We start from the raw sequence: 23,891 nt of genomic DNA, 5'->3' as shown, positions 1-23,891 counted from the left end.
ATGTAGGTTAAACTGCTTTATTGACTATCAAAACATAAAATATAATTTGTATTCCAACAAGGACAGTGTGTAGGCTATCCCATCCACAAAGTATTTGTGAGTATGAGCACTGCACTGAGCTAAGACTGATGCATGCTGGGATGGGAGGGGTCCCATAGCCACGCCTTTGACGTTAGCTATCCTGTTGCGTTTGTTTATGCAGACTTGCCAGCATGAATTAGGCTCTTCGTCACGGCTATACATAGGATAGCGTGAGGAAAATATAGAAGGAACAGCTGAAGGCTGGAGCAATAATATAGATGGTCCGCATTTCTTCTCCATACTTGGGAGCTTAAATTTGGTTTGAAGAATAAAATTAATAATTTGGTGTGCTGACTCAGTTGTCATTGCATTTATTTAAAAATGACTAATAAAAATTGTGTTAAATGTATGTAGGCTATCATTTATGTGATAAATGCTGCCTTCACGTGCTATCGGAATTATCGTAAATACGAGTTTCCTAGGTAAAAATTGCACATGAACGCCCTCTGATGTCGTGTTTACCACTGGGAAGTTCGGAAATAATTTTGATACCCCAATTCCCGAGATGGGCGTATCATAAGCCTTAAACATGGTGGCGGGGAGAACTAGACTGCTGTGGCAGGTGTTTAAACATTCAAACACAGTATAGAAACGGAAGCTATTCAATACCACACACCACACAAATAGAGAACAAAAGGGTTGGGTTCGGCACTCCGACGTTAAAGCTAAACGGATTATATTTCTCAAAAGCATGCTACTCTTGCCATAATTGACATTTCCTTCATTCATATTAGCTTCACATCCAAAACCCACGCACACCAATCCTCACAAAAGCATCAATCGTCTACATCTTGACAAAAGAGCAGGAATGTGCCCGGAGCGATTTGCATGCACGACCACGGAGCAGAAGAGGGGCTGAGTTAAACTGGTTAAACTACCCGACAGGACACACCTACCAACACAATTTCCAGCCTTGGACACGGTTAAATCCGACATTTACACCTAAAACATCCATCATACTGACGAAATTGTGAGTACGCTTTGATCTCTTTCCGAGTAGACTAGACTATATCATTACAATTTCGTAACTAATCTAACGCAAACATTACGCGAATGCTTATTTTATACGAAGTCGTTTTTTTTTTTTCCCTACCAGGCGCATAAGATACTTCTGCTGCTTTTGATTGATATTTGATTCGAAGCATTTGTTTCTGGTGAAACCAAAATCGTACAATCGGATACAGACAAATTTGCATCTACATTTGCTTCTCTTACTCGATGTGACACCTAAATGTTTAATTTATTAGGTTACTCGATATAATTGAATCTTAACTATTTCGTGAATTGGCGCGTAACTGGATTCGGATGTGATCGAGGACCTGGTCCAATCATTTAATCTAACGCCCTTCAAAGAAAGCAGATAATTATAGCAGCCATTTATGTGGGCGAGGCCAAATCTTGTGCACTAAATTAAAACCCTTTTTACTCTGTCCAGGCATTTTTATTAATATACACCGTATAAATTGTAACGTTTCCTCAAAATCACATAAAGAACGTGTTACAGGGGAACTGTGGGTGGAGTTAATGTATATAACTTGAAGAGGAATGCACTCAATTTGGTACAGATGTTATTTATATGATGAAATTCTGATGTAATGTTCTAGGTCTGAATTAATTTTAAACAGGTCTTCCTACGTCCATATAACGGTATCATTGCTCATTGAAATGCTTCCGCAATGCTTCTGTGTGTGTGTGTGTGTGTGTGTGTGTATTCCAGGGTAGTTCAACTACTAATGAGACCAACATGCATCGTATAATGCAGCCAATCAGCTTTCGTGTATTTGGCACGTGTCTTTTTCGGATTGTACCACAGACACATAAAACGGATTTTATTAGCTGAATGAATCAGCTCCAGTCACGCGATCGTGAAAGCGAAGGCAAATCTTTCTCACCTGTCATCTCGCATAATGACCAAATAAAAGTATGAAATGCATGATAGCTCTAAAAAAAGAGTTAATAAAAGCGATGTAAACCACGAACTCGGTTCGTTTATGACACACTGACCGATGTGTCAGACTGGCTTCGGATTCTGTGCTTGTGTTTGCCGCCTGTCAGCGCTCGCGCGAGTACACATGGTATGCATATGTGTCTATTTCTAGGCTTAATGCCCTTGAACGGTCAAATACACGCATTATTATGCCTATGTCAATATAGGCGGTTATGTCGTGTGTAAAAAAGTTTGGGACGTGTGTCAGTAGTGGATTTTGGTCATATTTCAATTCCCACCCTAAGCGATCATGTTATTAAAGCTAGATAGCAAACCACTGGACCACCCTTTTTTGTAATACCAAACAATATCCATGCATTTTGTTTGTTTTATTGCCATGTGTGACTATTGTGCATCTAACATAATTATATGGTAAATGTGGCATCCTAATAATGAAAAAATGAAAAACGAATATAATCCTGGTGGGATTGAACTATGAGGAAGTGCAAGTTTACTAATACTTTGATCAATTTGAATAAATTAATTTGCTTTGCAAGTAATTTGTGATACTGCATTTCCTTTGTAATTTTTTATTTTATTTCGTGATATAGGTCTTAAATTTAATTCATAATGGTCTTAAAAAGGTCTTAAATTTGACTTAGCCTACCCTGTTTTTTAAATGCTGTAGTTTTAACTGTGGGGTGGGGCAAAACATAATGCAATGTTATACAATGATGATCGAGAGAGAAATAACTGTTCTTCAAATGCTTGCTGTATCAAATTTCATACATTTTAACAAGATTTTTCAAAAAATGTACAATCCAGTACATGCATCTTGAAATGTTAATAACAATTTAAATGTTCTTTTTACATTTACTTTATAAAATCATTGAAGATTTATTAAAGATTAACTTTGAAAATGTTCCATGACCTGAAAGGGATAGTTCACCCAAAAATGAAAATTAGCCCATGATTTACTCTATATGACATTCTTCTTTCAGACGATTAAAATTGGAGTTATATTAAAGTCCTGGCTTATCCAAGCTTTATAATGGCAGTGACTGTTGCTGTCAAATAACGTGCTCCACGCGGCTCTGGGGTGTTAATAAAGGCCTTCTGAAGCGAATCGATGCATTTGTGTAAGAAAAATATCCATATTTAAAACTTTATAAAGTAAAGTTCCAGCCGAACTTTACTTTATAAATAAATTACATTTTTATGTCAAATAAATTACATTTACATCAAATTATATTAAAATAGAAAACAGCTATATTATACATTTTAATAATATTTCACAATATTGCTGTTTTTATTTTTATTTTTAAATAAAATAAATGCAGCCTTGGTGAACATAAGAGACTTCTAAAAACATTAAAAAATATTACTGATCAAAAACTTTTGCACGGCAGCGTATATGTATAAATGTATTTTTTCAATTATACTATACAGATTTTTACTTTCTAAAAGCTATAAACTATCATTAAGAGAGGGCAGAAGGCATGTAGAGGATTGTGTACAACAAGTTTTTCAGCAAAGTTTCGATCATGTTGATAATTTATGTTTAATGGGCATATGCAGCTTAAAGGGATAGTTCACCCAAAAATGAAAATTACCCCATGTTTTACTCACCCTCCTATCCTAGGTGTATATGACATTCTTCTTTCAGACGAATACAATTGGAGTTATATTAAAAAATGTCCTGGCTAATCCAAGCTTTATTGAATGGCAGCCCAAAATTTGAAGACCAAAAAGTGCATCTATCCATTATAAAAGTAATCCACACGGCTCTAGGTGGTTAATAGACCTCTTGAAGCGAAGAAATACATTTGTGTAAGAAAAATATCCATATTTAACTCCAGCTAACTGGCGCGACGTATGACATTGGACATAGCGTAAGCGTCTTGAACTGCGAGAGGCGTTACACTTTCTTCTTAAGTAGAATACGGAAGGCGGTCTGGCGGAAGCTAGATATTTGACTTTATAAAGTTTGAAATATGGATCTTTTTCTTACACAAACGCATCGCTTTGCTTCAGAAGGCTTTTTTTTTAACCCCCTGGATAATTTTCATTTTTGGGTGAACTATACCTTTAACTAGTTTAAGACAGTATGCTTGTTTCTAGAACTCTGGTTAAAACAATAAGGTACATTTTTTAATGTATCGTGTTTTCAAAAGCTATCTGCAATATTAATAGATCATTTCTCAAACAGATGCTGAGCGTTTGGACCCTCCTTGCAGCTGCTATTTGTGCAGGTATGACAACATTAGCTTCTTACACACTAAACAACCTTATTGAAGATGCTTCTGCAAGGACATCTAATGTACAATTCTTTAGAATCACAAGTTGAATCATGTCATGTATTGACACATAAGACAATACAAAAAAAATCTGTACCATTCTAATTGCCCAGCAGTTCTAAAGGAGCATAGTCTGGGGTTTGTTTTTTTCTCTCCTCTCCTCACCTCTCCTCATGTTACGCTGTATTTTTCTTTCCAACTCAAGAGCCGCCGCAAATGGCGACTCGGTGTGACTTGCACAACACCAAAACAAATTCCTTGTATGTGTAAAAATGTACTTGGCAATAAAGCTTTCTGGTTCTGATTCTGAAGAACTCTTATCTTGCAATTCTAAACAACATCTCTAGAATGTGAAACAACAAAACAAAAATTGTCTCCCTCAGTGCCAGTCTCTGCAATGTCTCGGAGGCAGATAATCCACGGCCGTCAGTTGATACTGGATCTTCCGGAAAGGACAGCGAAGTTGGTGTTTGTTTCTGCTGATGAGAGAGACCAGTTTACTGTATGGGAACATAAAATGATCTCTGTCTGGCCCAGTAAACCCAGTAAAGGCCAAGTGAGCAGCGCTGGTGAGGGCTGGACTTTCAGAATAAATCATGTTACGTTTGATGATGAGGGAACCTACACCCTGCTCAATCACTTTAGTTCAACCATCTCCAGTTACACAGTGAAGGTCACTAGTGAGTAGTGATTTAAACCTCCATCTCAGAATAATATCTCTGTGACAGTCCACATATCCTCACTGTTTTTTTGTTGTTGTTTGTTTTCCAGCCAACAGAGAAATCATTGAGCGTGTCGCAGGTGAAAAACTGACAATATCACTGCAAGGACTCAAGCAGAACGATGCCACACTTCGCTTTTACAGCAATTATTCATCTGTCACCCTGGTGGAGAATGGCATTCCTGTGGGCAAGACCCAACCAGACTACGTTAACCGGCTTAAAGTGTCCAACGGAATTATCCAGGTTCTCAATGTCAATGTGTCAGATTTGGGCAGATATGAACTCACCGATTATAAAGGCAGACTTGTCTCAAACAATACGATGATACTAGTAGGTAAGTCAATACTTTCTTCAATATATTTTAAACTTGTTCACACACAGGTTTACTTAGCTATTTAAATAGGCACATTGCATAGACTTCCACTGTTTTTATATGCAGCTAGTTATAAATACTTTAACCTTACCAGAAAAGTATCTGCATTTTTATAATTAAAAATAAACCTTGCATTTACTTTATTTTTATGCCATTTTTACAAATGAGGACATTTTTTGCCAGGTTTAGCTCACTTCTGGGTACAAATTTGTGTTAAGTATGTAATCAAAATATGATTTAATAGGTAGGTAAGCACACACTATCCATCCAACCATCCATATATATACATATATATATATATATATATACATACATATATACAGTATATATATAGATATATAGATATACTACATGTGATGTTTTTTTTTTTTGATAAATTTGCAAAGATTTCAAACAAAGTGCTTGCATGTTGTCGATTATAGAGTGTTGATTGTAGAATTTTGAGGAAAATAATGAATTTAATCCATTTTGGAATATGGCTGTAACATAACAAAATGTGGAAAAAAGTGAAGCGCTGTGAATACTTTCTGGATGCACTGTATATATACAGTTGCAAGAAAAAGCATGTGAACTACTTGCAGAATCTGTGAAAATGTGAATAATTTTAACTACATAAAAGATATCATACAAAATGCATGTTATTTTTTTATTTAGTGCTGTCCTGAATAAGATATTTTACATAAAAAAATTGAACTTTTCATAAGACAAAAAAATTGCTGAATTTATTAAATTGCCCCATTCAAAAGTTTATGAACCATTGATTCTCAATACTGTGTGCCTGAATGATCCACGGCTGTTTTTTGTTTTGTTTTTTTGACAAACATATTTATTAAACATTTTATTAAAGGGTTAGTTCACCCAAAAATGAAAATTCTGTCATTAATTACTTACCCTCATGTCGCTCGACACCCGTAAGACCTCCGTTGATCTTCGGAACACAAATGAAGATATTTTAGATATTTTGAAATCTGATTGAAATCAGCAGTTTGGATCGCCAAATTTCAGCAGTTTGGTGGTTTGACACGCGATCCGAATCATGATTCGACTCACTGATTCATAACGCTTCGAAGCTTCATGATTCCGTGTTTTGAAATCGCCATCACTATATAAGTCGTTATTTAGGGGTTTTTTTTGCGCACAAAAACTATTCTCGCCGATTCATAAAGTTATTGTAGAACCACTGTAGTGAGATGGACTTTGTAACGACGTCTTTAGTGTCTTTTAAGGGTCTTGAGAGTGAACCGTGCATTGTGCCAACGGAGGCCTTTCAGAGCCATCAGATTTCAACTAAAATATCTTCATTTGTGTTCCGAAGATGAACGGAGGGGGTGTCGAACGACATGAGGGTAAGTAATCAGAGCTGCCAACTTTTCGAAAAATCTTGGAGTGAGATTTGGTGGGGTCAACCAAAATTTTGTCGCCGTACAAAGCAAAAAATTTTTTTTCAGGGTTATTGGGACACTTTTTTCCCAGTCATTTCAATGGCAAAGTTTTTCTATTTGGAAAAAATAAATCTGTACTTATTTTAATAATTTTATTTCACATCCTGCCCACTGATGTCCTAAAAGCAATGTTGCTATTGAAATACAGTGAATGTAATGTAGGCCAAGCAATACATTGTGCAAAAAGGGGGTTTATACGGTGGCCAAAAACAAAATTAATAATTTTGAAAAAGCATTAGAATACTTGATTACCCCATAATGGTCACTTTCATAAAAATATATTTACTTGTGGGTTTAAAATTCCACATATGGCACATTTACTGTCCAACAACAAATATTTTAAAGAATTATTGAGCTATTTGCAGGTGGCGGCGCTCGATCACGGAAGCTTGAATTTGAACTTGGACATATTTGCACGACTTTCTAACATTTACAGATGGAGAATATAATGTGAAATGTAAGTTATGCACTGAGGAAAGCACCACATCTCTCCACAAACACCGCAAGTAGGCTATTTGTAAAGATATCTGTCAGCCTATCTCTCAGAGCATCTGAAAGGGCAAGCTGCTTTAAACTATACATTAAATATCTTACCAGTTATTTTGAAGCCCTCAATATAAAACATGTGTCATGTTTAGGACAAATTGTATCATGCACTTTCCCTGCATCAGCTCCTTCTGCACCGCTGTTTTTCAGATGCGTTCGTACCAATCTACTCGAGAATGCTCGCGTGGCTTTGCTTGACTATTTATTTTCGTTTCGAATTGTTTAGTTTAAGCTTTCTATAGGCCTACTTCTCATGTCTGTGAGGCAAGTAGGCTAGCTGCTGAGTTTGGGTTTATTTGAGACGCGCTCCAGTTCATCTGCAAAGTGAACACTGATTCAAATTAAGATAGGCTACAATTTATACAAAACAAAATGAACTTTAAATAAATAAAAAATAATTTCTGACCCTATGTCTTTGACTTTGTCTATGCACTTTTCATAATAGCCTAGATGAAATTTAAAATAGCACTGGCTAATATTTAAACATAAATATTAAACAAAATAGCTACATTTAATAGCTACAACAAATACAGGCAAATTTCATGTCAGAACTGGATTTGAGCGAACGTTGTTTTACTGGTGAGCGCGCAGTTCATGAGTGGAGCATTCGCTTGGGCCGTGATTGAGCAGAGCGTCACACCGCACCGCTTCCAGAATTTGGCCGCACTACGCCGCCGTAGCCTATTTATTTGCACATTTATCTTGAACCCCCAAACTGAAAGCATAACTACCATAGTCGATAACGAGTAGCTGGTAACTGGTAGATCTATAAACTCATCTTTCAGGCATTTGACCGACCAGGTTGACACTTCAGCGTGAGAAATCAGGGGTGTGGGGTGTGAGCGTGTGAAACCATTCAAATGCGTGAGAGTTGGCACCTCTGAGTAATTAATGACAGAATTTTAATTTTTGGGTGAACTAACCCTTTAAATTTTTTTGGGTCATTAAATTACATGTAATGTCCCCAAACTTTTGAACGGTTCTGTATATTGATATAAAAAAAATGTTTTATGTATACCCGTGTCTGTGGTTTTCAGGTTTATTCTAGAGACTTGTGTTGCATGCATTAGTAGTAACCACTATTATTTTTGATGATTTTTCTTGTCTTCAAATGTTGCATGTAGATGAACATGCACATGTCCCTAAAGCGGGTCTTTTAGCTCTGCTGCTGCTTGGCATTCCTGGTGGAATATGCTTCTGCTGCAGAAAGAGAATCTGCAAATGTTGCCAGTCCACCAAATCAAACACGCACACAGTGGAGTCCAACAGCCCCAATACTGTAGCAATGTACAACACAGTGATTGATCCTGCAGTTCCTGTAGGTCCTGTAGGTCCTGGAGGCCCTGGAAGCCCTGGCCAGGTAAAATAAATGATGATTAGGTCTCTCTTTATCCCTGTACTTTCCTGTCCATTCCCCACACTCTCTTGTAAAATAAACACATAATAATAATAACAGCAATAAAGTCTTATAACTCAAATAAAACTCAAATAACTATTTGTGACAGGATCATGCCAAGCAAAATGAGGATCATTTAGTGATTTTAGTTCTTGTAGCTGCTGTACATTACAATTAATATGAATGGTTTGTGTTTTCTGAATAAAGGGCTACAATGCTGGTTATCCGCCTAATCCAGATCAAGGACAGAGTCATTATCCTCCACCAGCACAGTGGAGCGGACAACCTGCTGTTTCTCCCAGCCCTGTGAGTTCACATACACAGAGATTTCCATTTATTCATTTAAAAGGTCCTTTTATCCAAAGTGACAAATAAGGCATGTTACAACACAACCCAGCAAGCAATTGTGCGTTTAAAAGACGTCTAATAACCGCCCAAACACAGCCTGACAAAATTTGGGCTGTCAGTGAAAATTTAATAGAAGTCTAACTATAGCCAAATAATAGACAAGTCATCAATTATAGACTAGTCATAGAACATGTCAAAGAAATGAAACCAAACACCTTGTAATCACTGTTGACTTTGCTTACACGATGGAATATCTCACAAGTTATTTTGGCAAAAACGACATGTAACCAAATTCAAGGTTATTTTGGTTAGAAGTGGGTTACTCATAGCCGGACTATATCGGGTCTATAGTTAACTGAGACGGTGAAATGACGGCTATTGCTTGCTGGGAAGTAGTTCATCCTAAGGAAGCAGTAACTTTTGAAACGTTTGATAGCGCAATTCTCAGGTTCTGTGTGTGAACATGGTTTAATGGTTTTGGTTTAACTGGTGGAGCAGTATAGACATGCAAAACCAACATGAATTCCATTCTTATTATGCTGCTTTGCTGTTGGTTTAGCTGGTGGACTGGTATACCATGTACTTCTCTCCTTGCTGAAAAACATGAAGCAGAGAGAGTTTATTGAAATGTCTATTTAAAGTGATGGTTATATGTACACTTTAAACTGGAAAAATGCATTTTGTGCATCTTCTCTTTTTAAGGGCTTTCATCCTGGGTATGTGCCTCAAAACCCTGTCTATCCTCCTGACTTTGGATCTGGAGTTCCCCCCGCTCAGCCTCCACCGTTTAATGCCCCACCCACCCAGTACAACCCATCTGCACCTATGGTACATTCAAAATATTTTGCTATTTTTGTTTTTGTTTTCATACTGTATGTTTACTTTTCTGTTGTTGTTTTTTTAAATATAAAATTAGCAAGTGAATATGTGTGTCCTCAGAACTATACGCCAATGATGTACAACGCTCCTCCTGGGCCTGAAGCCACAGGGTTTAAGATGAATGAACCGCCTCAAACCGCACCACTTCTCGCACCTCAGCCTGAGGTAAAGCTTACACTTTTTTCACAGTCTACTAAATCATGAAATGGGTCACATGAAAAATTTATTGTTTTGCCCTCCTACATGTGAGTAAACATTTTGGTGCCATCTTTTAGTGTTTGCTGTTGTTTCTAATAGTCTCCAATACTCAAATAATGTCATTTAAATAATGTCCGAAACTGTCCTTCAGTAACAGCCTTTTTGCAATGTCTGCATTCATTGTGACAAATTTAAAATTTTTAAGTCATTCCACCGAATGGGTAACATTTGCTTTTTTCAACACTGAATCTAATACTACACATATTTAACTATTCAAAATGTGTATTGGTCAATCTCAGGTAACTTTTTCACTTTTTACAAGGTTTCTAAGCAGAAGATGGGTGCATGCTTTCTCAGTCCTGTTACCAACTCATGTGACATTTAAAAAGCATGTTTAAAACATAGACTGTAAAAAAAATATGGACGTAGTGTCCGTGACGTCACCCATAGGATTCTGAAGAGCAGTTTGAAGCGTAAAGTAGGGTCGAACTGGCCATTGCCATCTTGGCAGCGCGTCACTCGCGGATAACAGAAAATGGGCAAAGAGTCGGGATGTGGGTGCCAAGGAGAGGCGATGACTAACAGACAGCAGATAAATGGCTATCCACCGGTCACTCAAAGTGGCCACGCCCTTAATTATGCAGAACTTTAAGGCTTTATATAATGTAAACGAATGAGTTATAAAAAATTGGTTTAAAAGCATGTTAATTAATTCCTTTGTTTTCCTCTCAAGAAAGTGTTGAAGTGAAGTTGAAAGTGAAGAAATGGTTGGACTAAACAAAATCACTATATATGAAGGCAAGGTGTTTTTTAATAAAAAAAGAAAAAATACATTTATTTTATTTTAAAGAAGACTGAAGCCTCAAGTTTATCATTAAAAATATATATTGTATTTATTAAACAATTGTATAAATGATAATGATAAATGTGGTTTAACTTTTTTTTTTTGTTTTTTTAGAAAAATTTATAAAATGTATTAACAGAAATTAACTCTGGGTAATAGGATTGAGTGTATATATGTGTATGTGCATAAGATCCAGATGATGCAACTTCCTGTTGAAAATGTGTCTTGTGGCACGTTCCAAGTTTTTTAGAGGAGGATTAACAAAACAATACAAAAAATTCGATTTCTAAAAGATTTTAAAGATTATATTTCGTGATAAAATTTAGGCTTAGATAGCGGGGACATGTAATAAATGCAATTTTTTCAGTAGTTTTATTAATGTTTTAAATTATATATTTTAAATTAGCAGTAAGATTAATATTCAGGACACTTTGCTTAATAATAAAATGTATTTTAGAGCAAATTATAATGCATATTTATACATACAATGTCGAGGGGACCGAAATGTTACCCATTCAGTGGAATGGCTCTGAAAATTAAATTTCATTCTCCCACTATCTCACTCTTACCCCTCTTTTTTCCATAGTCATACCAGTCTCCTATGTCCAGCGTTCCCATGGATATCACTAACTCCGGTGACTCTAGTATCCAGTTTGACATTAACAAAGGAAAGTCTTCTGGCAGCAACTTCCTGTAGATACTTTTCCTGTAGAAAATCCTGAATTGTCCCTGTAAGGGAAACAAACACTTAGCTGTTGATTAGATTCATACAAAACCCAAGCCTTTAAAAAGAACTGTTTATATTTGTTTCATATTTTGAAGTGATAGTGCATAGTTCACACTGTGGTTAAAATGTTAATTTTAAACTTTTTATTGATTACCTCAAACAGATCAGTCAGTGATGGTCATTATCACTGTAAATAATAATAATTTCTGTTTGGAAAATTATACGGGCTTAAAAACTGCTACTTTAATATTTTTATCATTACACATTCTTTCAAGACTTAACCTTGCTTAAGGGCAACAGAAGGTTATTATAATTTAAATACCTTTAAAATCACTGTTAACACTTTTTTCATATGGAAAACTGCTTCCAAAGTGTGCATTTTCTCTGACCTCTTAATGTCACTCTCTTGGTGTTCTTTAGTGGGAAAGAAGCTGTTGAATGATACCAAAATGATAGATATTTCAGTTACAAAGCTACCTCCATACTGTCAGCAAAATGTTTTCATATCATACTCATACTACACTGACAAAATTATGAGCATTTACCTTCTGAATGTGCTTCCAACGACACCCTTTGCTGACAAGTGTGAATATTGAAGCAGCAAAGCAATATCCATAGACAAACACTGGCAGGCATGTTAGGGCATGTTCTGAAGCCCACTTTCAAATGGATAGTTTATTTTAAAAAAAGGGGGGAAAAAAGAAAATCTGAAAAAGAAAAATCATTCTTCAAAATATCTTGGGCTTCCACAGAAGAAATAAATGCATAAAGGTTTGAAATGACATGAGTGAGAGAGAGAGAGAGAGAGAGAGAGAGAGAGAGAGAGAGAGAGAGAGAGAGAGAGAGAGAGAGAGAGAGAGAGAGAGAGAGAGAGACACTGAGCTACCATTCCATATTCTCCAACAGTCAGCCTAAGGCCATATTCTACACTTTTGTGTAGAACTACATAGAATAAGCCATTCATTTAGCATGTTTTTGTACAGGTGTCTCTGTACTCTTGACAACATATATATCTATTCATTCTTTCAATTTTTGCCAACTTTTGTTTTGTACATACATACTTACCCGTCTCTTGAGAAGCATATAGTTTTACAACTAGCCTTATGAACTCTAAAACTGCCTTATGTAACTAAAATATACAATGTTACTTTTACCTACTTAAACCCCAGGAATTAGCCATATATACATATATATACACATACATATATACACACACACACACACACACACACACACACACAAAATTATTAATTTAACACATGTACACATTGCTATTTATGCATGCAAGTGAATTCAAATGTATTGTATTCAAATGTACTGTTTTTGGGATTTCTCAGGACTAGGGATTTCTCATTCTCAACTACCACAAATAGCCTGGCAGGAGCTGCATTTGCTTAGGGATTTGTCAAAGTGCTGTTAGCTGGAATGAAACAATAAATGCCTCAAACAACAAAACATTTATACTTGAATCTTAAAGATATACGTCAAATGTTATGGTGATGTTTTATAGTTGAGTTCATGTTGTACCAACTTAATTTAAATGGCCTTCATATCACTATGGATATGGAAATATGTAAAAAGGCCTACCATTGTTCTGAAGTAAAATACTGTTATAAATATCTGCCTACAGGACTGCATTTCTTACTGTTTATATTGTTTATTGATATTACATGTTCTTATTTTTGTTTTATTTTGTCGGACATCTAGAGAAAACTGCCAATGCCATATCCCTTGTTATACATAGCACGTCGGCAAACAAAATTTTACTTTATTGTTATGCCTTAAACTATAAGAAGAATAATGACAATAAACATGACTATCATAATAAGTATTCATGTCATTTCTAAGCTCTGAACATAGCACATAGCTAGAATTGAGCATCCTCAGGATTTTTTTTTATTATCATCTCCTGGATTGTATCAAAAATAGACATTGCAATTGAGATTCTTTTTTATTACAGAGGTTTCAATAAAGTCAGCATAACAAGAAAGATTCCACTTAATTTACCCAGTTGAAGATGATTTATACAATAAGGTACAAAAAAAGAAAGAAAAACCTCCACTTGGTTCAACATAGGCTAATTTTTCAGTTTGTGATTTAGGGATTCATTTCAGGCTTTCACTCCAAACGAGTCATTGAAAAATGTAGTGGATTGTCATGGAGATTTAATTTATTGGACAGGATTTGTTAACAAATGTATTATAATGAACTGATTGAAAACATTTTGTAATGTTGCCCTGTGCATCATATCCATGAATAATGTACAAAGCAACAAAAACAAGATTATGTAAATGCAGCGTAAATACATTTTATCTGTTCTCTATATCTTAAGAGCCCCAGACATTGCAAAATGAACTTTTCCCTGTGTTTGAACATTCAGTATTTTGTCAACAATTCAACCTCTTAAATGCCAGATCCAGTTGTGCTATGTGACACTAAGACAAGTTTACTCGAGAATCTTTAACTAACTCTTGGAATATTGATGCACCCTCCAGGTTTAGACAAACAAAATGCACTTGTAGTTGTATTGCAGGGTTTCAAGTCACAATAACGCGCTGAATTCTATCCTTGGATTTACCACTGTGGCAAAGAGAAATGGAAATTCAAGTTATATCTGGTCTGGTGAGGGTTTCCATATCATTCCATTTTGCTTTTCTCCATCTCTCTTAGTCGTCTCTCCAGCATCTTGATTTTGTTTTCGAGGTGCATATCTGTCTTTGCAGATGTTGAACGTATTCCTAACAGGACACAAACACATGCCAGGCCTGCTAATCTCATTGCTGTGGTTTCTGCGGAGGCTCCAGTGTCACTTAGAATCAATACAAACATGCCAACAGCAAAGGTGACCTTCAGCAGCCACAGAGCCTGCCTCACAGCACCGACAACCAAGCGCAGGATGAAGGATATTATCCAGTAGGCCACGACAGCCAGAAGTGCCCATTGAGTGACAAAAATCACTCCCTCTGGAGTAACTTTTTGGAAAGGTATCTTAGCTAGATCAATGGAAAAATGTATATGTGAGCATGTGCTTTGGTTTAAATTAATTGTAAGTAAAGATTTACTGTACAATTACCGTCAATTCCTGCTGATTCCAAGATTTCCTTAACATACTGGATGACCGTGTTAAAGACTGATGCCACTGCATCGGACAGCCACTTCACACCGCTTTGTAGAAACTGATGCCCATAAATAAAATACAACAGTGTAAATGTTTTTTCCAAAGCACGGCACAAAGTCATTTAAAAAGCATGATTATGTAGTAATAACATTCAGTGGCCCTGAAAAGTATTTGGACATTAGGCTACTCTTAGAAATTATTTGATTTTCACTGCATTAGCAAAATATCAAACCATATAGCAAATGACGCAATTTCTGCTTTTCTCAGAACTAACCTCACTTTTCTTCACCACTTTGAACTTCCATCAGCTGGAGTCAAAGTCATTTTACAGACACTTCAAGTGGTTTATCACAGTAACTCCAGGTTTTCATCACATGAACTATGAAACTGATTTAACACCATGTCTGGTTTTAACCACCAGAAGGTTTCCAAATATTACACTGATTGTTTTGCTTTTAAAACATTAAAAAAAAATTGTCAAATGCTTGCTTCCCCCACCCCCTCAAATAAAATATTAAATACGTGCACACTTGTTTTTTTCCCATATAGCCTACATTCATTTTACTTGTTAAGTTTAGTATAAACTAGATAGATAGATAGATAGATAGATAGATAGATAGATAGATAGATAGATAGATAGATAGATAGATAGATAGATAGATAGATAGATAGATAGATACAAAAACGTATTTAGTATATAGAACATTTTGTTATAAAACTCCGATTTTCCACAATACCTTGAGAGACAGGTTAACTCTCTTTTCACCGACTGTAGAGACCAGGCAACTGTGAGCTTCCTCAGGCAAACTTGTAATGATGGACCGCACATTTTGCAAGGGACTAGATTCCTTGTCCCATTCGAAAGAGTGACACAATGGAATCAACTGATATGAAACAGAAAGTATGAGTGTGGTAAAATAGAAACACCGACCCATTTTAAAAAGGTCACTTTAGCTACGCTTAGACAACGTTGGCGCACCCAAGATTAGTGAAGATGAGTGAGGACAATGTTCTTCTCAAACGACGTGCTAAATAAACAACTTGAAAACAACTGAACTGACAACAGCTGTCCTAAAAGTTAAAGATGGGCTTTTTTCATATCAGAGTCAGATAAATGATCTTACAAAGGACGCACGCCAGTTCTATACTTCAATAATAAACTAGAGGTTTACTAAACTAACACATAAAGCGTTTCAAAAATGCCTGCTTCCTCTTTCGTCCCTGGAAGGAGGAGCAACCGGAGCAACCCTGCCGCCTACTGATGACTAGAGACTACTTCATCCATAGAAGGAAAAAAAAACGGTACACAAATGTATTCCCTTAGCCTATAAAAACTGCGAAAGACCATTCTTAAATACGATTATACTAACTTTCAGAACCATGTTTAGCCTTTTGTAGAATGCCAGAAAAAAAAGACGTATACATTTAATAACAGAGCAGTGTAGGCTACATACCTTTAACTGTGAAAAACATAGCAGAGACTATTGTGTACACTATAAGCCAACGTCATGACACACATTAAAGGTCCTGTTCTTCGTGATCCCATTTTTCAAACTTTAGTTAGTGTGTAATGTTGCTGTTAGAGCATAAATAATACCTGTAAAATTATAAAGCTCAAAGTTCAATGCCAAGCGAGATATTTTATTTAACAGCAGTTCCCTTTCAAAGCCTACAGCGAACAGCCGGTTTGGACTACATCCATGTACATCCTGCTTTAATTACGTCAGTAGAACAATTTGTCGACTAACCTCCGCCCACAAGAATACGCGAAAAGGGGGCGTGGTCTTGTTGCTCCCTCGTGGAGAAGAGGAGTGTTGCGTCCGGTTCGGTTGCGTTTGTCGCCATCAGACGCTGTTATTTTCATCCCGGAGTCAAATCACCTTTGTTTGGCCTTCAGGGGCTGTAGTTTGAGTGCGTTCATCGCCCCATTATGGTAAGAGGCGTGACCTTCCCGGGCAACGTGCCCTAAGCTGCTGTCGAATCACAACACGGGAACCGCTGGCACAATCAGAACTCGTTACGTATTTCTGAAGGAGGGACTTCATAGAACGAGGAAATTCTCAGGCCGTTTTGAGGACAGTGAAAACAGCGGTATACAGATAAGTAAATTGTGTGAAAAATACTGTTTTTTTACACATGAAACATGAACACGTTATATTGCACACTGTAAACACAATCAAAGCTTAAAAAAACCACGAAAAACGGGACCTTTAATATTGTCATAGATTTATTATTATTTATTAGTAGTGTATTTATTTTTCATCCTACAAATACAATACAACAGCAGCGTGAGAGAAAATTACAAATTCACACACAAAAAAGAATCATTAAAATGGTTTTTGACAAAAATACTATTTTTTAGAAAAAAATTCCATAATCAGCAGATAGGCCTGTTTGGTGGGGCAACACACTGTGAAAAGAGGCTCAAAAAGAGCCATGATCGTTGTGTCATTTTGAGCATTATCCATGACTGTCTGACCCCACACATCTCTCTCCTGGAGAAATGGAAAGAAGAGTAAAACCAAACGTTTATATAGTGTCAATGTGTTTAATATCCAATTAGATTTTTTTTTTTTTGAAAAACATTTACCACCTCATATTCTCTAATATTGTCCAATAATAAGTAGTTCATACCAGTGGTGTGGCTCCATATTCCAGTAGTCTGCAGATCATTGATTTATCGCCCATGCAGATAAACTGCCTCATGCATTACAGTACGCCCATTATAATCTTGAGTGTCCATGTCAACTCCTGATAGAAACCAAGCATTCAGCAGAGGGTAATTTTTGTTCAGTACTGCTCTGTTGAGTGAGAAGTTAAACAAAAATAAGCTCATTGACTTTTGATTGACTAAAAATATAGTATTAATATATATTAAGAAACATTTTGCATTTTGCTGTAAAATGTTGTGCGACAGTTATGTGTGAGATATAACATGGTTAATGCTAACTGGATCACTTCCATGGCAATTCTCACAGGGTGTAGTTTAACACTGACTCCTTTCTTGCGTAGGAATTTGACAGCATGACAGTGCCTAAAAGAAAGACCAACACTACTACACAGACATGTTCTAGCTGAGCATGTACAAAGGATTCCTTTCTGCCCTCTAATGTTAGTTTGTATTACATTGAGTGAGAATTCAGCCTGAGATAATACAGGATAAATGAGCTGCTGTCAGTGCTGCAGGGATGACGTATTTTTGTAGGCCATCCCAGAAGTCAGCATACCCCTGGTTCCCTCAACATAAACCCAGTCTGATTTTTCAATATGGCAGAAAATAAGCATAGTGACTAACAAAAGTTTTTGATTGTTTGATTCTTGAATTCAACTGTAGTAACGTCTATCAGAGGGTTTGAAGTTTGCCAAGGTAAAACCTGAGGCAAACGAACTGGTAGTAGTTCCACAAGTCTTTATAGATGGTCTGAGCACTCTTCACATACAAGAGTGTGTATAAACACTCTGACAACTTTACAAATCAAAGTGGAGATCAACACATTAGTAACAGCAGTCAGTGAAGCAGCCATGGGTGCATCTTAATCAGTTCCCTATAGCTCCTGAGCTTGTGAATCAGTATTGTGTACATGAATTCGGGTACTGGAAAGTACAGCAAAGGTCATTAGCTCACTACACATTGGGACACGGACTCTATTTCCGGTGACGTGACAACGTCCTCATTGTACAACATAATTACTGGTATTTATTAACAACAGCACAGTTGATATCTTTCTGACATTACTTGTAATGTTATTTAAAGTACAGTACATTATGATACATACTTTGCTTGTTTCATATACGTGCCACATTTCAGATGTAAATAAATTATAAACGTTAGCTAGATTGTGTTCATTTACCTATCTAACGGTGTATGTTTATCCCAAAATATAATAACATAATGCTGTAAAGTGAGCATCGATGCACCCTGGGTTTGAACGTTTCAGTGCATTGGAAGGATTCTGCGATTGAGACAGCCCTTAAAATGGCCGACTCCCTGATTAGTGCCCTGACTACTGAACTAGGGAGCTGATTGAGCCCCACCCCATCTCTCGATTAACTCAAGCGTTCTCTCTGTGCTTGCGTGCTCACATAAGAACAGCATGCATACAATAACGTACGCCATAGAAGAAGTCATCTTAAAGGTGGTCATCCTAAAACAGTATTAAACAGGTGGCCGTTACACTGACACTTCAAAGTTAGAAAATACGATTTCCAACAGATCTCCATTACTAATTAATTAATTAAAATTTGAGATAAGAAATCTTGTGAAAGTGATTTTATGATTAAAACTAGAACAAATATCTGCCAATGTGTTCATAAAAATCAACTTAATTCAAATGTAAGTAATGTTCATACCCAATGACAGATATTTGGTCTTGTTTTAAGCATAAACTCACTTAATTTTGTTCAATTTCTCAGAAAACAAGACTTAATTTCTTCATTTTGCATGTCAAAAATGTATCTTGATTTAAGAATGTTTTGAATATGTACTGGAAAACAAAAATCCTAAGGAAGAACATAATTTTTGCTGTGCATGCAATTTGATTTTGCAATGAAATTTAGGGCCTTATGAAATCTTTTTTTTTTTTTTTAAATAGTTTATTGTTTTTAAAAGATTTCTGGACTCTGCTTAAATGGTTAATTTAAATTTTACTGACTTTCATTCATCTTTGGAACACATCTTTGTGAAGATATTTTCAATGAAATGGGTCCCTCCATTGACAGTCATAACTACCACTTTGAGGCTTCAAAAAGTTCATAAAGAGATCCTAAAACGAATCCATACGAATCAAGTGGTTTATTCCAAATTTTCTTAAGAGACTCGATGCAAGTCTTACAGGTTTGGAATGACATTAGGGTGAGTAAATGATGACAGAATTTTAATTTTGGGTGAACTAACCCTGATTTATTCATCCAAAATTTGACAAATTCCGTGACATTCTGCATTATACAGTAAATTCCCTTTTTATGAATGGATTCTGTAATTTCGTACACATTTTCTGCATCGCAGAAATCATAGGGCCCTAATTTAATGACATTATTTAGAATTTTAGACTTTCTGTTCCAATTTATGACATTTTTAAGGCCTTATTATATTGTGGAAGGTCAAATGAACTGCTATGCCTAATGATGATGATATGATACTTTTTAATGAATGAAGGGAAAAACATAATTGTAATTAATTAAATGTATATTAAATTACAATTAAGTTTTTTGTTTAATCTTTAGTTTTATCGCAAACAAATACGTGCATTACAGAAATTGTCAGAAATGCTCTCGCGCTGAAGGGAAGCGTCACAACACCGCGCTTCAGTCGTGCCGCGAAAGTGGATCTGTATCGTCAGACGCGAATTCGCTTCAAACGCGTGAATGCACAAAAGCACGCGTATCGCGCAAGACGCTCAATTCGCGTCCAATTCGCGCGCACTGGACGCGCGAATGAGGCGGATTCGCCTTTGCGCCGCGCGAAACGCGCCTTCCGCGCCGCGGGACCTCCAGACGCGCGTCAACGCGCCTTTCCATTGACTTAAAGGTGCAGATCCACTTGTCCGTGCAACACTTCTGTTGCGCCGCACTCCACTTTATTCCTATGGGTGACGTCATGCGACTTTAACGCGCCCGCAAAGCATTCCGGGAAGGCGGCGCTGCATTTGAACAAATGCCGCGCGTCAAAAAAGCTGACGATACAGATCCACTTTCGCGGCACGACTGAAGCGCGGTGTTGTGACGCTTCCCTTCATGTGTATGTTGATGGGCATTCCTCAAGTTTACCGCTATGGGTGTGCGTTTGAGCCAGCGGGGAATTAAAAACAAAGGACCAGCGAGAGACTTCCCTCCGTCTCCATGTGCTCTACTTCTATTGGATAGTCGCGTCGCGTTCAACGGATTCATTTGCATAAAGTTGAGCTTCGGTCAGCTTTTTTGACGCGCGGCATTTGTTCAAATGCAGCGCCGCCTTCCCGGAATGCTTTGCGGGCGCGTTAAAGTCGCATGACGTCACCCATAGGAATAAAGTGGAGTGCAGCGCAACAGAAGTGTTGCACGGACAAGTGGATCTGCACCTTGACCGAAGCTCAACTTTATGCAAATGAATCCGTTGAACGCGACGCGACTATCCAATAGAAGTAGAGCACATGGAGACGGAGGGAAGTCTCTCGCCGGTCCTTTGTTTTTCATTCCCCGCTGGCTCAAACGCACACCCATAGCGGTAAACTTGAGGAACGCCCATCAACATACACCAACATACACATGAAGGGAAGCGTCACAACACCGCGCTTCAGTCGTGCCACGAAAGTGGATCTGTATCGTCACATTGAAATCATTCGCGCCAGACGCTCTATTCGCGTTTGGTGTGAACGCAGCATCATACCGAACGAATTCTGCTGAGGGGAGAGAGGCGTAGGCTAGGCGCGTAGCTCATGAATATTTAATAGACCTTTTCACAGACTGAGATGAATCGGCATCGTAAATCCTGCAAGGTTTTCGTTTTGTTTCATTTATTTATTATTAGTTTTTTTGTTTGTTTGTTTGGGTAACAGTTTAGGACCTAGGACCAGTAGTGAAAAATGAAGACCAAGAGTCAGGAGTGTAATTAATTAAAGAAAAATGTACTGAAGAATATGTTTCCAGTTTCATCAGCAGAAGCCAGCTTCAAGTCCCACAAGGAGTTCGTAGGCCGTGCTCCCTCTACCGGCTATCATACATGCAATTTCAACAGTTATACTGTTTTCAAGCCACGTCATTACTGTTAGGTGGATGATTCTGATTGGCTCAGAGAAAATGGACAGTCATGGTAAAATTTCCACACATTGTCAGTTAATCAGATTCACGTGTCCATAGATCACTTGTTGACGCTTTCACCCCAGAATTAGGCACGTAGTGACCTTCCAGATCTGGAGCAGGAGCCAGCTTGCCCAGAACAACATGTCCACATAGGATGCCTGTAATCCACCTCCAAAACTGATCTGTAACACGGAATACAGCACAGATACACTCTCCAAGGTTGGAGTTGGTGAGCTCTAGTACTGACAAGAAAAAGTTTCCCAAAACATACTGATAACATGTGCTTCCTCTCAGTGAGAGGTACAAACAATCCATAGTTTTCATGTGTCAAAACAAGGCTCTCATCCATTGCCCGCTAGTCATTTTTACCAGGTTTGTAGTCAGTATTAATGCGGTAAGACAGTGATATTAAAATACCAAATTCGATATACACCTTATTGATGTTGCATACTTTGTACAGGAAAGCAGACGAACACAGAATATTAGTGCAACACGAGGTTTCTCGTTAGGTGTTTTCCCCATCGAAACCCATTATAAAGAAAACACGTTGCGTTCATATTCTTGCCTCATCTACTCGCCTGTATATAGTATGCATCATCAAAAAGGTGTAAACTGAATTTGATCTTTTAATATCACTGTTTTTTAGTTCATTACAGCACTTTAAGGGTGGGGTTGCACTAAGGATTATTTAGCCTGTCTTCAGTTCACCTCCGTCTGCTGCTTTATCAGCTCTATAACGTTTTACTGCGTAATTAATCTGTGTTTAAAATGAAGAGGTGCAACAACTCGATTTAAAATAAAATCCATATCAACAAATCCTTTAAACTTTGCTTAATTTAATCCTTATTGGTGCAGCTCACCCTATAGTGTTTTTCACGTTAATCATTTTAAAAACGTCCCGCTGTTTTCAGTGATTGAAATACTGCAGCAGGTGCTGTATATGGATCATAAGTGCCCAAAACGTGCATCTTGTTCACACATTTTTGTTTTAAGATGGAAATTTGACAGGCTTGTGCTGCCTTTCTATGGAGTTCTATGGCGGTTTTGCCCTCCAAGGCTCCGCGACAGTCACGTGACTGAAAACTATGGATACATTGGATAGTAGGCAATATTCATCTTGATTCTTTAGTGTTTCAGTAAAAGAATATTAAACGATATAAAATATAATATAAAATGAATAAAATATAATAAAAATGAAAGACCGATCCATATTTTATATCTGGAAGCCGGGCTAAGTGAGCAAGAACTGTTACTGCACAAATCATCATAATATAATAGAAAGATAAATATTGATTAAGGCTTTGATTATAAATTTAATTAGGATATATACGATTATATTGAAGCGGCAGTGGATTTCAGAATCACCTTTCTATATATATATATATTGCACATGAAATTACAAAATAAAAAGGTTTTCTAATACAGTGGCTGTGCGAGTGACGGTAAAATTTACATCTTTCTCTCTTCTGACTGCCATTATCAGTCTCTCTCTCAATATTTTTTTTACTCTTTTTGTAAATTGTGAAAACGCTGTTGTTGAGTTTTTCTTTTGCTACTTGTGCAAATGGGAACACACACACACAAATATTTATGTAATCTCTCTGATTCACCTCTATAGAAGTTTACCCAGCTATGATGACTTCCGCTTCTGAGAAACCCGGAAATGTGAAAAGGGTCAATAGGAAGTGCATATGTTGTTCTTAGCTTCTAAACATTATTTTATTGATCAATTTATTTATTAATTTACTTTTTCTGTTGGCTAATATTTTGTGTGCTAAGCTTTTCTGTAGTGGAAATTGGCAATTCAACATTTTTTAAATCCGGAACTTGCGAATATCACATAACGTGATTTAATATTCATAAGCCAACACTTATCATCATAAGCTAATAATCTTGATAATTATCTTGTTTTCTAACAACTTAGCCAACATTTACATTTAATCTTTTAGCATACACTTTTATCCAAAGCAACTTACAAATGAGAACAATAGAAGCAATCAAACCAACAATATAGGCTATAAGTGCTGTGACAAGTCCAAGTTAGTCCAGCACAGCCTACACGAAGCAAAAAAAAAAAAAAATCCATCTTTAGCCGTTTCTTGAAAATGGCTCAGCTGCTCGCAGGTGGAGAAGCTGAAATGATCAGAACATCCTACTATGGTGCTGTTTTAAATGATAAAATAAAACCAAAAAAGATCACCTGAAAACTTGAAATG

The 23,891-nt window shown here is 36.9% G+C and overlaps 2 protein-coding genes across 2 annotated transcripts; one reads left to right on the top strand and one right to left on the bottom strand.

Moving 5' to 3' along the window:
- Nucleotides 1–690: 690 nt before the first annotated feature.
- Nucleotides 691–12,662, top strand: LOC307124098 (uncharacterized protein). The gene is made up of 9 exons (XM_079813116.1): nt 691–1,051; nt 4,218–4,260; nt 4,689–4,985; nt 5,077–5,361; nt 8,513–8,748; nt 8,992–9,090; nt 9,835–9,960; nt 10,072–10,176; nt 11,640–12,662. Exons 2-9 carry the CDS (start codon nt 4,218–4,220, stop codon nt 11,748–11,750), a joined length of 1,302 nt encoding a protein of 433 aa, XP_079669242.1. The 5' UTR covers nt 691–1,051; the 3' UTR covers nt 11,751–12,662.
- Nucleotides 12,663–13,474: 812 nt separating this feature from the next.
- Nucleotides 13,475–16,133, bottom strand: tmem109 (transmembrane protein 109). Its single transcript, XM_079813121.1, has 3 exons — nt 15,636–16,133; nt 14,854–14,956; nt 13,475–14,773 (listed from the first exon to the last, which is right to left on the bottom strand). Exons 1-3 carry the CDS (start codon nt 15,831–15,833, stop codon nt 14,418–14,420), a joined length of 657 nt encoding a protein of 218 aa, XP_079669247.1. The 5' UTR covers nt 15,834–16,133; the 3' UTR covers nt 13,475–14,417.
- Nucleotides 16,134–23,891: the final 7,758 nt, after the last annotated feature.

Source organism: Gobio gobio (assembly GCF_949357685.1).
Source record: "Gobio gobio genome assembly, chromosome: 3".
Taxonomy (NCBI): domain Eukaryota; kingdom Metazoa; phylum Chordata; class Actinopteri; order Cypriniformes; family Gobionidae; genus Gobio; species Gobio gobio.
The sequence above is the reverse complement of the archived record's forward strand: the minus strand, read 5'-3'. Positions and strand labels throughout refer to the sequence as shown.

What these genes read in the sequence shown, in the direction of transcription:
- LOC307124098 (XM_079813116.1), top strand. Translation starts at nt 4,218, where the DNA reads ATGCTGAGCGTTTGGACCCTCCTTGCAGCTGCTATTTGTGCAG. An exon ending in GCCCTGGAAGCCCTGGCCAG is followed by an intron (nt 8,749 to 8,991) that starts GTAAAATAAATG and finishes TTCTGAATAAAG; the next exon opens with GGCTACAATGCTGGTTATCC. An exon ending in ACAACCCATCTGCACCTATG is followed by an intron (nt 9,961 to 10,071) that starts GTACATTCAAAA and finishes GTGTGTCCTCAG; the next exon opens with AACTATACGCCAATGATGTA.
- tmem109 (XM_079813121.1), bottom strand. Translation starts at nt 15,833, where the DNA reads ATGGGTCGGTGTTTCTATTTTACCACACTCATACTTTCTGTTTCATAT. An exon ending in GAGTTAACCTGTCTCTCAAG is followed by an intron (nt 14,957 to 15,635) that starts GTATTGTGGAAA and finishes TATGGGCATCAG; the next exon opens with TTTCTACAAAGCGGTGTGAA. An exon ending in GGAATCAGCAGGAATTGACG is followed by an intron (nt 14,774 to 14,853) that starts GTAATTGTACAG and finishes CCATTGATCTAG; the next exon opens with CTAAGATACCTTTCCAAAAA.